At 25.6% G+C, this 15223-nt stretch overlaps 1 protein-coding gene across 2 annotated transcripts; it reads right to left on the bottom strand.

Moving 5' to 3' along the window:
• Positions 1–2151: 2151 nt before the first annotated feature.
• LOC107451577 (solute carrier family 35 member E1 homolog) lies at positions 2152–15015 on the bottom strand. 2 transcript variants are annotated; one of them, XM_087167923.1, is made up of 7 exons: positions 14488–15015; positions 12718–12788; positions 11507–11644; positions 9371–9496; positions 6325–6570; positions 5595–5616; positions 4241–4437 (listed from the first exon to the last, which is right to left on the bottom strand). In XM_087167923.1, the coding sequence occupies exons 1-6, from the start codon at positions 14810–14812 to the stop codon at positions 5605–5607; spliced, it is 918 nt and encodes a 305-aa protein (XP_087024049.1). In that variant the 5' UTR covers positions 14813–15015; the 3' UTR covers positions 4241–4437; positions 5595–5604. The 2 variants fall into 2 exon arrangements, with proteins under 2 accessions (XP_015923209.2, XP_087024049.1); XM_016067723.4 differs by lacking the exon at positions 5595–5616 and having other exon boundaries at positions 2152–4437.
• Positions 15016–15223: the final 208 nt, after the last annotated feature.

The raw sequence follows: 15223 nt of genomic DNA, 5'->3' as shown, positions 1-15223 counted from the left end.
AAAATCATACAAAATACCTTTAAAATTACCATAGCACCATAAAAATATTTATATTGATGAATATGACATAAAATAATATCTGATTAGGAAGATTTATTGAGTTTTATACTTTATAATATACATAAATACACATAAATATATAAGCATACATAAAAATATCAAAAACAAATTTTAAAAGCTAATAAATTAGTTAAAAACAGAAACTAAAACATTAGAACAGAATACCTTAAAAGCATGTAAAATGAACAAATACAATTTTTCTACACAAAGCAGTTAAATAAGTTCAAATGTATTCCATACTTTCGCACAAGTAAATAATTTTTTAAAAACTACACAATTAATAAATAGGCAAGGGTAATTATTTCACCACTAGGGAGAAAAGCACTATGTTTGCTGCCATTCAACCAACCCCAATGAATGTTTCCCAATAATTGTTTATTGGCATAAAACAGTTTTTTTCTAGGAAAGCGAAAATTATTTACTTAAAGTATATGTACTAAGAAAGAATTCTGTTTGCTTACACTTGCTCTCAAGTTCAAACATTTCCTTGACGATTCAATTAAGATCTATTAATAAACATAAATAATTTTAAATAGCAATTATTTTTTGAATTAACATTTAAAATTAAAGGTATATAGTTACTACAAATTTAGTGAGTGAACAACTGAAGTTTAAAATTTTTGTTTACCAATTAGGCTGATCTATTAAATACAATTTATGCGTGTATCAGTGTGTATGACACTAATCAAATCTCTGTATTATATTATCTCTACTGTAATTTATAATATTACATTAATATAATTTGTATAAAAAAACAATATTTGTAAAACAGTTAATAAATTTAAACACCGATTTAAGTAGGTCTGTTTATTTTAAATTGCAGCAAATTAAAGTAATATAATATTAGCTTACATTGTAATAAAGAAACAACCTTTTAAATTGTTACTCTTAATTTAGAAAACAGCCAAAATCAAAAACATAATAAATGCAGAATATAATAAGAAAAAAATATATTACAGGTAAATACCTTTAAACTAGGGATACAAAAATATTTTATAGGAAAATGAAAGCTTTATAACTTGTTTTAATCTTGTCCTGATAACAACCTAAAATATATGGAAATTAATGTGAGAAAACTGGATTCTACCATGTGATTTTCTGCCTAAAAATACATTGATAGCACTGAAAAACTGTGTTAGAGTATTCTGTTTTTATGTTGTATAGAGATTTATAGTTCACATTTGAAAAGAATCATTAAAGTAACAATAACTTCTGTTTAATAACATTCCCAGTTCTGATTCGTTAGTTTATGCATTTGAAGGTTAAGACTTTTGTTTTTGTCAATGATTTCATTGGATCTTGTGACACCATTTATTTTTTTATATAATTAGAAATAATACATAACCAAAGTACCATAAAATACATTTCAAATATCAATTAAATCAAATAACTTAAAACCTGTGGACCAATAAATTATAAAATGCAATAATGAATTAAATAAAACATGATATGTTAAAGGAAAAATACCCTTTCAACACATAAAAACAGATCACAATATATTAAACATTAAAAATGCAAATTGTATTATATTTAAATGTTTAGATTACACCTTGTAAATCAACAAAGCTAAAGTTTTCTTAGAAACTATTATGTGAAAAAGTGAACAATTTATTTAAGTGATAATTATTAGATAACAGATTAAGATACGTTTTATGTGCAACAATAACTAAACTCTTTAATTGTTCAAAGAGCTAGGCAGAGAAATTGCTATAACAAGAAAGATGTTGGAAAATTATTAAAAAACAAACAAACATATGTACTAATTAGAAACTGAAGTTTTAGAATGTTAACAAAAGGTTATTGAAAATTAAAATCAAATGTTCAAAAAAATTTGAAAACAACATTACTAACTGAAATACTGATAATGTATATAATATAAAATAAAATGATCTATAGCAAACATAGTCAATAAAAAAGCTCACTTTAAAAATTAAAAAAGAAAAATGCTATTAACATGGTTTATTGTATGAAACTTTTTTGAACTAATAGAGAAGACTTAGTAAAGTACAGGAAAATAACAGTGTTTCAAATAAGAACTCATTTTTTGAAATAAGCTAGCAAACTTTTTCTTCTTTCTTTAATTTTTCGTAATTTTCTAGCAAGATGGGGACTTCTGCACATTTTACTTTGTGTGTTTCACATAACTGAGCTGAACAGTGGTATCTCTGCGCTGACATGCAGAGTCATACTCCAAGGAAATGTGATGGAGTTTTGACACATGGCTGACAAGTAATGCAAATAAAGCTCATATCTCTAGAAACAAGTTGTTGCTTTTGAAACACTGTATTTATTCAAGATAGTTAGTTTATCTCCCAAGCCTACAGGACCCAGGTTCTGTTTATAATAACTAACTAAATGTTACACATGTATCTTTTGGTAATGAATGGAGAAGAAAAACTATAAAATTTTTTGTTGTTGCTTAAATTAAATGAATAAATAAAAAAAAGAAAAGATAAATATGCATAACATCAAATAAAACACAAATACTACAGTTAGTACAGTCGAACCCCGCTATAGTGAACATGGGATATAGTGAACACTCGGATGTAGTGAACTTTTTTAGCGGTCCCGTCCGTATTCCTATTTAAATAATGTTATTTTTAACGCTTATAGTGAACAGCTTAGAACTTGGACTCAAATTTCATTTCTCTAAATATATTTTCAGTCCTCCATCTTTAAACACATTATCTATTTGAGACAAGATTTTTATTTCAAAAGCAGTGAAAATGGCAAATTCTCTAAAGAGAAAAGCGTTTTCGATAGAGGACAAAGTTAAAATTGTAAAGCGTATTGATGATGGAACCAATCAATCGACACTGTGTAAGGAATTTTCCTTGTCAAAATCTACAGTTTCAAACATTTGGAAAAATCGAAGTGCAATTCTTGCGGCATACGACAAAAACATGGTTTCATCGAAAAAATTGCGTGGAGCTGAAAGAGAAAACGTAGAAGATGCTTTGTCAAGATGGCTCGAAATCTTGTTCAAAATGTAAAAATCTTGCATTCTTTGCACATTGTAGATAAGAAAATTGATGAACTCAATTTAAAATCAAATTGTGTTCTATCAAAAATCACAAATTTTTTTCATAAAAAGTGAAAATAAAACTAATATTTAGGGACGTAATTACTTTTTCCATCAATTTTTGCTTTCTTATCTGTTAATTAGTTAATACTTTTTTAAATAACTTATGCAAAATTGCAAAGCCAATTTTCAATCATTCAACTGTCTTATGCAAAAAATATTCTTCAAAAAATTTGGATATAGTGAACCATCGGTTATAGTGGACACATTACTGAGTCCGCAGACGGTTCACTATAGCGGGGTTCGACTGTATTTATAATAAAATTTGCTCATTGAGGTAAAAAAAAAATAGCCTTAATTAGTAAGTCTGACTCTGGTAGTAAAGAGCAAAGAAATTTGAAAAAATAATTTGCTAAAATAGATATTAGAGATTAGGGTTTTTCTTAGCAACAGTTTACATTAATTTATTCTAATTCATATTGACCCTTCAAGCATTGAACCCCTAGGAAAAAGTGTGTTGAAATTTTCCCATTGAATAACACTGAGAATCAGTTTCTTGATGTAAAAAACCCTTAACCTGTTAAACGTCTTAAGTTATTAAAGTATTACAATAGCAACTTGATTTCTTGAAACTAAAAAAAAAAATTAAAAATAAATAAATTGTAACCTGTTCAATAAATGTTTAGTTATTTATCAATAGATTAATTTCTTTTTACATCATTTATAAATTACTATGCTTTAATTTAGTTTCTTACTAAGCCATTCTAATTGTAAAGATTCAAAAAGTTAAAATTTTTAATGAGAATTTGCAAATTTTTTTGCTCTTTTTTTGTTGTCTAATTTTTAAACAAATTATCAAAAAAAAATAAATAAATAAATAAATAAACAAATATCCGGCAAAAACATTTAACAGTTATTTATTAATCAGTTCTGGTAAAACACATTGTATGATTTTATTTATTCGAATAATTTGACAAATCAATTTTGAGACTATATTTAACAGAAGGAAGCAAATTGAATGAATGTACTAGATGAATTAACATTCATAAGTAAACAAAAACAAAATTTGCAAACTAAAAATCAATAATAACTCACTTTAGGGTTCTTAAAAATTATCAACTTAAATGCAAAATAAATAAGTGTAGATTTTATCATATATTTTGTAGGTTCGGTGAGCCATTCATCATTTGGTGCAAACGAACATATCCGTTTTGCTTAGGCATCTCTAGTGGGTATACCTTAGTTATCACAGGATCATAATAGTTGTCATACTTCAAAAGTAAATTAGTATCATTCTGCTTTACAAAGGGAAGAGTTGTTGCTTTTACCTTTTCTTGATTCGCATCATATTTTGCCTAAAATGAAACAAAATAAACAATGTTAAAACTTTTAATTTAGCTTATGATTTAACTAAAAATGAACAAAATGTTTTAAATATTTATAGTTGCAAAAATTGTACAGATACATATAGAATCATAATCAGGATGGCACTTTTGGACTTCCTAAATTGTTTTTTTGACAGGAAAATTTGCATTGACTGTCTTAAAGTGTACTAAATGTGTAAATAATTATGAAAATAGTTGAAATACTTACAAATTTTAATGTGATCACTATGCATTTATTGCATATAAAATGAAATATATATCTAACTTCTCTTTTTACTGATATTTAATATGAAATGTTTGTTCATCATTAATTGAAATTCAACAATTCATTGTATTTTTAAGATTATATTAATAAATCTATTAATATAGATTAGTAATGATACAATAAATTACCATTTCAGTTGCAAAACATCCAAATATATTCTTCTTTTAAGCATGCTTTATTTCAATTTGTGATGAACATTGACGATTTAGATCTCTAATTTTCACTTTAAAGGAAGCATTTGATTTTTTATACCAGTCTTATGCCAATCCAAATGAATTTCGTATGTTACCTTTGTTATTTTTTTTTATATAGTTTCATGTATTTTTTTCCCTATTATTACAGTGTTCAACAATATATGATGTCTTATGATGAGCAAAATAATTTATAATTGTAATATCCCCCCTTTTCTTTTTCTTCTTTTTTAAAAATTTATTGTATTACCTTTCTTTGTCGCCTGGACAGGATTTTCCTCTTGGCGACGAATATATATTCTTTGTATTTATGTGTTCGTTTTTGTTCCCAATAAAGTTATATTTGTGTTGATTAAAAATATACGACCAAACCTCATTAACCTCAAATTGAAGGGGAAATCATACAATACGCAGACATTTACTATTATCTATATCTATTTGCACCTTCTAAGCATAATGTTCTATAATCTATAGATAAATTAATATACATTTCATTTCAATAGAAGTTTCTATTTTGCCGTTTACATTAAATTAATAATCTTTACACAGATTCTCATATTAAATACAACTAATTACTTCAAAAAACAGAATAACGTTATTACAGGTATAAACTTATAAAGAAAGAAATTTTTTTTTTAGTTCAGACGATTAAATTCAAAAAGTGTACTTACTTACTCTGCTCTATTTATTATTCTAAAGAAGCAAATAAAAAAAATATTGAAAAGTAACTAACTAATATGAATGAACTTATTTATTGCATAAATTAGAGAGGATTACTAACAAAATAATTGGCAATGGCTCGCTGTTTGTTTTGACTGCTATAATTGTCAAAGTATCATCATTATAACAAAGCATTCAGAAATATCTACTCTTATAGATATAGAATTGTGAATGATCAGTTTTTTTACCTGTCAACGGGGAATTTTTTTTTTGTTCACATAAGAAGTTAAATGTTTCCAAGGGTAATGAAATTCAAATTCACCTTAAAAGATATTTCACGTTAAGAGTGTCAATGTTGAACATACTTTAAAGCATTATATCTGTTACAATTTGACAGGGAATAAAAAATTAGTTCATGTTAAAAGAAATTTACATTAAACGTGTTCATGTTAATGAGGTTCTACTATATATAAGTATATACATAATTATAAGCACATAAAAAAGTACATCATAGTATAAAAAATAAATTACAAAAACTTGAATAACCTATAAAACTTATGCTTAAAATTCATAATAGTTTTAAATAACTAAAAGAAGCTATTTTTTTATAAATATATTTCAAAAACAAGATTTTGAATTAAAAATTACAGTTAAATTAGTGTACCTGGGATAAAGATTTTTTTTTATAGATTTCGAAAAATTTTAGATTAAAATTTTCATGAAGCATTAAAAGTTTCTTACTTTATTGTACACAAGAACGCCAAATATGGCCAACATCATGCCAAAAAAGTTCACTGCAGTCACCGGATTACCCAATAGGATTAGAGAAACAGCTATAACAGATATCCTTTTGGCTGTGTTGCACACTGAATAAGTTAGAGGAGAGACTAAGGAAATAATACTAAAGGCCACAATGTTTTGGGCATAATTGCACAACCCATCTGCAAACAATAAGAAATAAATTCTTCCCTGATTTTTTTGTTGAAACTAAAATAAAATAGAAGAATATTAGTCTAAAATAAAAACATGAACTAAAAATAGTTTAATTTACATACATAATAATTTACATACATAAATAGTTTAATTTACATACATACAAGAACTAAGACTGAACCTAAAATTTTAATAGTGTAAACAAATTTTAAAAAACTACATGTAGATGAATTTTAAATTTCCTACATAGGTTTTGAAAATTGCAAATTACAATTTAAAACAAACTTAATCGCCAAGCAGTGTGAATAAGAGCTGATTATATAAGAGTAAATTTATAAAAAATTATATTAAAGGAATTATAATTATCTATGAAAATTTTAAACACACATATTTTTATATTATAGTTCGTAAATACAGACGGTTAACTTTTCTGACGCGTTTTAACGTATTATCTGCTACATGCACTAGGTTATACATGAATGCAGGCAGCAGGTAGATATCATTCATATGTTAACTAAATCATATGTTTTAGGTTCTAATATTTACAAAATTTATAAGTCGTGAACTTACAACAGTCAGGAAATGCTAAAATAGCATTAAAAAGTGTTTGCATTTAGATAAGGACTGGATAAAATGTGGAGTGTAATGACACTATCACCTAAATTAGTAATAAACTAAACAATATTAGAGTTACAGTAACTAAAATATTTTTCACACATTTATCTGTCTGAAATCTAAGGTGCTTTTTAGAAGATATTCTGAAAAAAGTTTTAGTTAGATAAATGTTTCTAGTAGAGATTTTTAAAGATTATAATAAAATTTCAATTTAAAGAAATATGCCACAAAAGTTTATGTGAATCTTTTAATAATTTTAATTGAATATATTCATTATTGCTAATTATTTATTTTTATAACCATGGTAGGCTGAATAACAGTAAAAATAATGGCAATGGTAAAAACTATGGTTTTTCTTGTCCTGTCCAAAATTGCCAAAAACATTATTGTACAAAACTTTTCTATTGATTGCCCAATGTGCTTCTGACCAAAGTTAGATTTTGCAGATGTTTCATTAAGCAATTATAGAAAATTGAGAAATGTACAATAAACAATATTACAAAATAAACAATTTATTAATTAAACTATTATTAAATCTCAATTTATGTTTTTAAAATGTGTTTACAAAAACAAGTGAATTGAAGTAGTTTTATCCTTTTTGTAAAAAAACTGTAAAAACTGGATATCATTGAGTAGTTTTAAGTAACCAATGTTAAGCACTCAAAATAATGGCAAAATAACTATGGCAAGTAGAAAGCAAAATATAGTCTTATTTGATTGGTAATTTCTATTTAAGGATTAAATCTATGACTTTCATTACAAATAAAATTTTTATAAATATTATTTGAGTTACTGAATTGTATCAGGGCCATTTTCAAAATGGAGAAACACTTAGGAAATATTTCTCTTAAAAAAATAAATATTTTAATTACTATTTAAAAATTTCAGCTGGAATTGCAATATTTCTTGTCCATAAAACTAAATACACTTTTTGAATTGGAACATAAATTTATTTGAGTCTGCAATATGTTCTAATATTCAAAAGTGTCTGAATAAAAAAATAAGTTACCTGAAACAGTAAATAATTAACACTCTAGTTAAACCAACAATGTAAAGCATTCAAATCACATTTTGTTAAATTATATAGGGAATAAAACTTAATAAATGGTATGCAACAAAGAGGAAAAGAATAACTAATAAAAAAACTAAATTTGAAATGTTATTAAATTTTAGTTATACAAATATTGATACTTACTTATATTTCTTTTAATAAACTTAATATTTAATGAAATATTTAATTTAAAGTCTATAAAAAAAAGTAACTATGAATACAGTAACAGAGTGGAAAATAAAAGAGAGGGGAAAAAAACATTGTCAACTTATTTGGACACGTTCAATTAAAAAGAAGAAATATTTATATAAAACAGAAAAATAAAATTTGATCTTACCTTAAAAATATAAAATGAACATTAAAACAATAAATTTAAAACAATTATGGCAGTAAAAGAGTAGATAGTGAATAAAACATCCTTCTTACATTGTCAACGCTTTATTTTTTTAGAATGCAGGAGATATAATGACAATTTTTAAAATATCTATAAAATAGACCATTCAGGGAGCCATTATGTCCAGAAATTATTTAATAGAACAAATAAAATTGTTGTATTAAATAGTTTCTGTATTAATACAGAAATTATCTAATACTACAATATTTTTACCACAATAACAGAGTCGAAAAATCCTTAGCAATCAAAAGTAATTTTAAAACAGTATATGGCATTTAACACAATTTTCATAAGTAGTTCATATAAATTTATTTTCAGTTAACGGTTTAACTGCAGTAAAATATGAGGCAAAAAAAGTCTGGGACATAGCAATTTAGCTGTATCTGACATAGTAAAAAAGTATTGTACAAGCATTGTTTTTAAAATAGGTGCCAGTTTGGTACCTACATTTATTAAAAAACACCGTAAATTAATCTAAAGGCTTAAAAATATTATTTGGAATTTTTTTCAGTAACTAAAATCACTTAAAAGTCATGGGACATCAAAGGGGCAAGTTTTCTGAAAATGATAATCTTCCATCCATTGATATGAATGACAAGACTGAAGGAATTGATAAGACTTTCATCTATTTTCAGAATTATAGGCTTTGGGTAATTTTGAACTCAAAATTCATAAAATATAATGAGTTGACAAAAGAAAATTAAAATAATTAATAACTAGCTAAAAATTTGAAATATATAGCAAACTTATTGAAATAGTTTTAAAAACATTTTTTCTGAAGAAATTATTCTCACCAAATTTTCATCATAAATGATGGTAGTCAAATCATACATAACCCAAACTGGCAAAAAGAATAAAAGAGCCAGTCTAGCAAGCACATACAACAATCGTAAATGATGAATTTTTGTTTCATTGAGGACCTAGAATGAAATCAAATCATTATATGAAAATGTTTTTAGATACTTATCAGTCTAATTAAAGATAAATGTTTACAATAACAAAAGCAATACTAGTATTAAATAGTTTTGGAATTATATAAAATAAATACATGTTTACATTTTGTAAAAAAATTCATAGTTTATCTACTTTAAAATTCTCCCTTCTTAAATTATGTTGTTAACAATCATATTTCAGTTTACAAATCATTTAATTATGAAAGTGTTTGTATAATTTTGACAAAATTTATGTGGTGTTTACAATTAAAATTTCAAAATATTATGTATTATATATGCACATATACAAAATTCCTGCATATCAAAATGATAGAATTTGTAAGCATACTTTAACATTTAACTTTGAAATCTTAATTCATATTTGCCAGACAAATTGTTACTCACATGTAATATAACAATGCATAGCACAAAAAATTCTAAAAGAGAGAAATATAACTTTTTTAATTCTCCTTTTCTACTCAGAAAAAAAAAAAAAAAAAAAAAAAAAAAAAAATTATAATGAATTTATTTGGAAATAATACTGGTTATAACAAAATGTGAAATAGGAACATAAAATAACATTAACAACTGATTATGATGATACAGTTTAGTTTTTGAATATTAATTGTTCAAATATATGATCTATTGCTGTTAAACTCAAATTTAGGGAAATTTTGGCTGATTTATTAAAGAAAATGCAAACACCAATATTGAAAGTTTGATATAATGAATGGTAAACCAAATTTCTGTGTAGAATAATATTAAACACAATGAATATCTTTCCTTGAGTTATTATTAAACGAATCAATCATATTTAATGAAAATTAACAAAGGAAGACAAAAATGTCATCCTTTGATGATAAAAATATCAAACAATACAATTGTTTCATCATTTTTAAATTTACCAAACAATATGATAAGCACAGAGAGATATATCATGAAGTATTAACTGGCTCAATTTATGAAATTAGTGGAAAATTCTTGGCATATATTTTTATAGATTCTGATTCTATAAAAATATTTTTATAGAATCAGAATAAATTACAACTGATCAAGGCTTACTATACACAAAGTACTTTCATTTATGATTTTAAAAACAGTTTTTACATTTAAGTTATAATTTTCAACATAAAATGCTTTAAATTATGCAAAATAAAGGTAAAAAATATAATTTTGCTTATTGCGTAGGTGTTTTTCTTGGTAACGACAATCTGAATAATTGCACTATTTTTACAACATTAAAATATCAAATATTTGGGATTGTGTCTCACATTAGACAATTTTATTGATCTTCACCAGCAAGATTATTCAGCAATGGCTAAACAACACACATGCATGCACATAATAAAATTCCATAGAAATAACAGGACCGTAGCAATAGAACAAGACTACACCTTATGTTAAAAAAATGTTGAAGGAAAATAAGCATATCATGCATAATAGCTTTTAGCATGTTTAATGTATATTATTCCTAAATTAGTTTTAAGCATAACATACATTTTCATGTGCGTAGATTATGTCTAAATTGTAATAATATAAAAGCAACTCTTAGCTTAATTTTAGTTAACAACCAGTGGTGAAGAAGAAACTAAGAAAAATTATGTTTTCTGTTTTGTTTCATGGACAGCATAAGCAAAATTTTAAAACTTAAACAATACTATGAATTTTTTCAAGATAAAAAGACAACATTAACAAAGTTTTAAAGTTAAAAGAGATCTTCCTAATGTCAGAGGCTGCTGCTTTTTAGAAGCAGTAATCATAAAATTTTGAAACAAAAATGATGCCTTCAAACATAAGCTTACACATCATAAGCTTCTTAAACATTACCTGAAATGATATCAGTTACCCAAGGAAATTATTACATCTGTATTTTTTTAACTTTTCTTCTGATTCTTAAATTTTAGCTTTGTTACATAGAAATTTATATTAACAATTATTGAATGAAAATAGCAGTTTATAAAAGTAACAAATGGATTTGTCCAGAAAATCAATCTTTACCTTTTTAGAAAAGATATGTTGAAGAGAAAATCCCATTGTAGCTAAAAGTGCACTAATCAAACCAACAACATTAAAAGATATCTCAGATGCTGTTGCTATGACAACACCAATTACAATTGGGATTAAGGAAAAATAAACCTAAAATAAATAAAAAACAAACAAACAAGATTATCACTCAAGAATGCTTCAACAAATAAGTTACTTAGTATAATAACTAATAAGTTAACACATTTAATATATGCAGTGCGCAAAATAAAAAGCATATCACTCTAATAACTTTTAATCTAATAATCGGATCATAATGTTCTAGGACTCAATCTTAATAGTTCAAAGGGGTGACCTCAAATATGCCAATTGATTACTGCAGGCCATATTTTAAGTTGCGAAATCAGACATAAAAATGTACTTTCTCTGAATAAACGTATACCTATTTCTCGACGGATTTGGAATTTTGATCCCAAATATAGGGGGTAGCTGCAATTGGGGATCATAATGTTCTAGGACTCAATCTTAATAGTTCAAAGGGGTGACCTCAAATATGCCAATTGATTACTGCAGGCCATATTTTAAGTTGCGAAATCAGACATAAAAATGTACTTTCTCTGAATAAACGTATACCTATTTCTCGACGGATTTGGAATTTTGATCCCAAATATAGGGGGTAGCTGCAATCTGGGAAATATAGTCTCGATAGTTTGGTCAGGAGAGCGGTATAAAAGTTGGACCTAATGTTAATTTCCTCTAGTGCTCATTTTGCCATATCTAGGGAACATTTTAAACAAATTATAAAATTCATTTATCCAAAGATAATTCCATGCAAAATATAACTTTTAGTAAATAATTAATATTTTTTATTATTTTATTTCATATTAGCCGAAAAAATTATGAATACTGTATGCAATTTTTTACATTATTTTAAAGAATATAATTTTACACAACAAAATACAAAATTTGAGTGAAATCGGCCATAGTTTCTGAGAAATCAAATTTGTAAAATGTCTTATTTTAAAAATTCAATTTCTCAGGAACAGTGCGACCAGTTTTGCTCAAATTTTATGTTCTGCTATGTAAAATTACGTTCTTTAAAATGATGTAAAAAATTTCATACCTTACGAAATAAAATCTTTTAGACTAATATTATAATTTATTTATTCTTTTGCAACAAACATAAAACAACTAAACGAATTATAAGCACATTAAAATTTACTTACTTTCAAAGTTTGTTTTTCTCTTAGAATTATTCTAGACAATATAACTGTAAATAATGGCATAGTGGCTTTAACTGTTAAAGAAAGACAGAATATAAGTATTAATACACATACATATAAAGGAAACCTCAACAAAAAAATTTTAAAATTTTTGATATCTTATTTTATTTCATTCCTATATAATTAAGAATGTTTAACTAATACATAATGATACCCATCAGTTATGATTGATTTCCGATTAGCTGAATAACCAATCTTTATATGGGTTGGAAAAAAATAAATAATCAATAAATCGGCATTGAACAACACTGCAAAATCATGCACAAAAATGAAACTCATATACTACCAGAATTAAGCTAAGACCTATCATATATCTTTATTTATTAATATTTATTGCCCTTCCCAGTACATTTAAGTTATTAGATCAAAAGATTAAGCAAAACATGTTTTTAAAACTTCCACCCATCAATATAAAGATTAACTACATTCAGTGACATTTGGTATAATGTTATTATAAGAGGTCAAGCATAGTTGGTAGTAAAAAGTTGCCCTAATTAACAATTTCCTCTGGCACTTATACCTTTTATAGTCATAAAAAACCTATTTTCACAGTACCTAGAATAGAATATGCTTTATTTATTATTATTAATAACTTTCTAAATTTTTCAACACTATAAATGTTGATAAAGTTAGCTGTAAATAATTTTACATAATACCAACCGAACTGTTTGAATAGAATTAATTTCACAACAATTAAATTCATTGATTATTTTTTAAAATTTTTTTTAGTTAATTTTAATTCATAATTTTACCAATGACAGTCTTCAACATTATACACACTGTAGTTTTAATATAAATGCTAACAAAAGCCAGAAATAGAAATAGAACAGCTTTAATAACTATACTAAGCAATAATATATCAATAATACTCATTTTATAAAATATCAAATTGAAGTTGCAATTTAAACTTAAAAAAAAAAAAAAAAAAACCCCATTATTACAGATTTTGGAAAGGATAATAGGAACAAAGCTCATAAGCGTACAAGAACCATTATTGGTGTGATACAAGAAGTAATAGTAACCCTATAATGAACTGTCTTCATTGCAGGACCAATATTTGAGAATCTTGGATAAATAAAAAACTAAATAATTGGCTATCAACCAATATTTACTTACAAAAATCCCAAATTGAATTTTTCATTAAAGATATTTTATATTAAGCTGATTATTTGGCCCATATTGAATCTATAGAGGCTTGTCTGATTCAGTTGATATAGGAACAATATTTGTCCAATTGTATCTTAACTAATTAGGGCAAAATATAGATACCTCCACTTTAATGTCATGTAACACATTTTTGAATGACTTGAGTAGGGAAAATTTAAAGATAAAAATTGTTGCTAGTGCAGTTTTTATAAATTTTTAAGTTTCTTACTTTCTTTAAAATAGCTATGGTAGTGAGCTTACAATTTCTTAAATTTTATAAATTTTTTATTTTGTTTTTAAGCATTGAAACATTGAGTAAAAAATAGACATATAAAGTTGGAAAAATTAGATTCTAATCTAATCATAAGACAAAGTCTTTAAATACTTATTTATACATTAATTTTAAGAATAAAAATTGCTCATAATTAGATTTAATGAAACAGATTTAAATTAATCACAAAAAAAACCTGCTGCTGCACATATGCTGGTCAACTAGATGTGTAAAATATATGAACATGTAGTTGGCTATGGCAATGCAGTACAACTACATTAATAAAAGAGACTTACCAGTATGCGCATAAGAAACAGGCACTTTCCAGATACTGACGTGGGTTGAAACTGATGAAAAAAACTTACCAAATGCCAAAGGCACGATAAGTTTCCAATAATATGAGCGACTGATTTCCACATTAGTTCTCACACCAAGAACAGAAAATAACGGTCCAGAAAGAACAGTAGCAGTCAGTAACTGTACCATTGTAACGGTAGTAGGATATGGGAAGTCATTTAAGATGGTTTTTAAAATAACACCATTACCTGAACTAACACAATACCAGATGATACATAACAAAACTACATGCAAAATTTCTCTAGTTTGGGAATCACTTGCCATGCTAAATGCGAAGAAATCGGGACATTTTAATGTGTAAAATTAAATTAAATGAAACGTCAAAGAACTATTATAATTTATATAGAGTTACAAGTAAATAATAGCTCATTTTAAGAAGTAAACATTAATTATTTATTACTGCTTCCCACGTCAGCATCGTGCTAGTTTACTACCTCACTCCGAAAGAAAAATTCGTACCAGACGACAAACTTTGACAACTTATTGAGTTGAGTTGAAAAAAGTTTACTTACAGTTATGTAATTTTTTTCTTAAAAAGCTTTACGAAAATCTCGGCAAATTTAAATCGATGAATTATATTATTTTTTGCTTATTAGCAGTTCAAAAAATGATATGGAAAAATAGTAATTTTAAATAATAAAAAACGTTTTGGAGATCTAGTTTGATGTTTGGCGG

This window comes from Parasteatoda tepidariorum, chromosome 7 (genome assembly GCF_982258835.1).
Source record: "Parasteatoda tepidariorum strain Cologne lab strain chromosome 7, Ptep-v5.0, whole genome shotgun sequence".
NCBI lineage: Eukaryota > Metazoa > Arthropoda > Arachnida > Araneae > Theridiidae > Parasteatoda > Parasteatoda tepidariorum.
The sequence above is the reverse complement of the archived record's forward strand: the minus strand, read 5'-3'. Positions and strand labels throughout refer to the sequence as shown.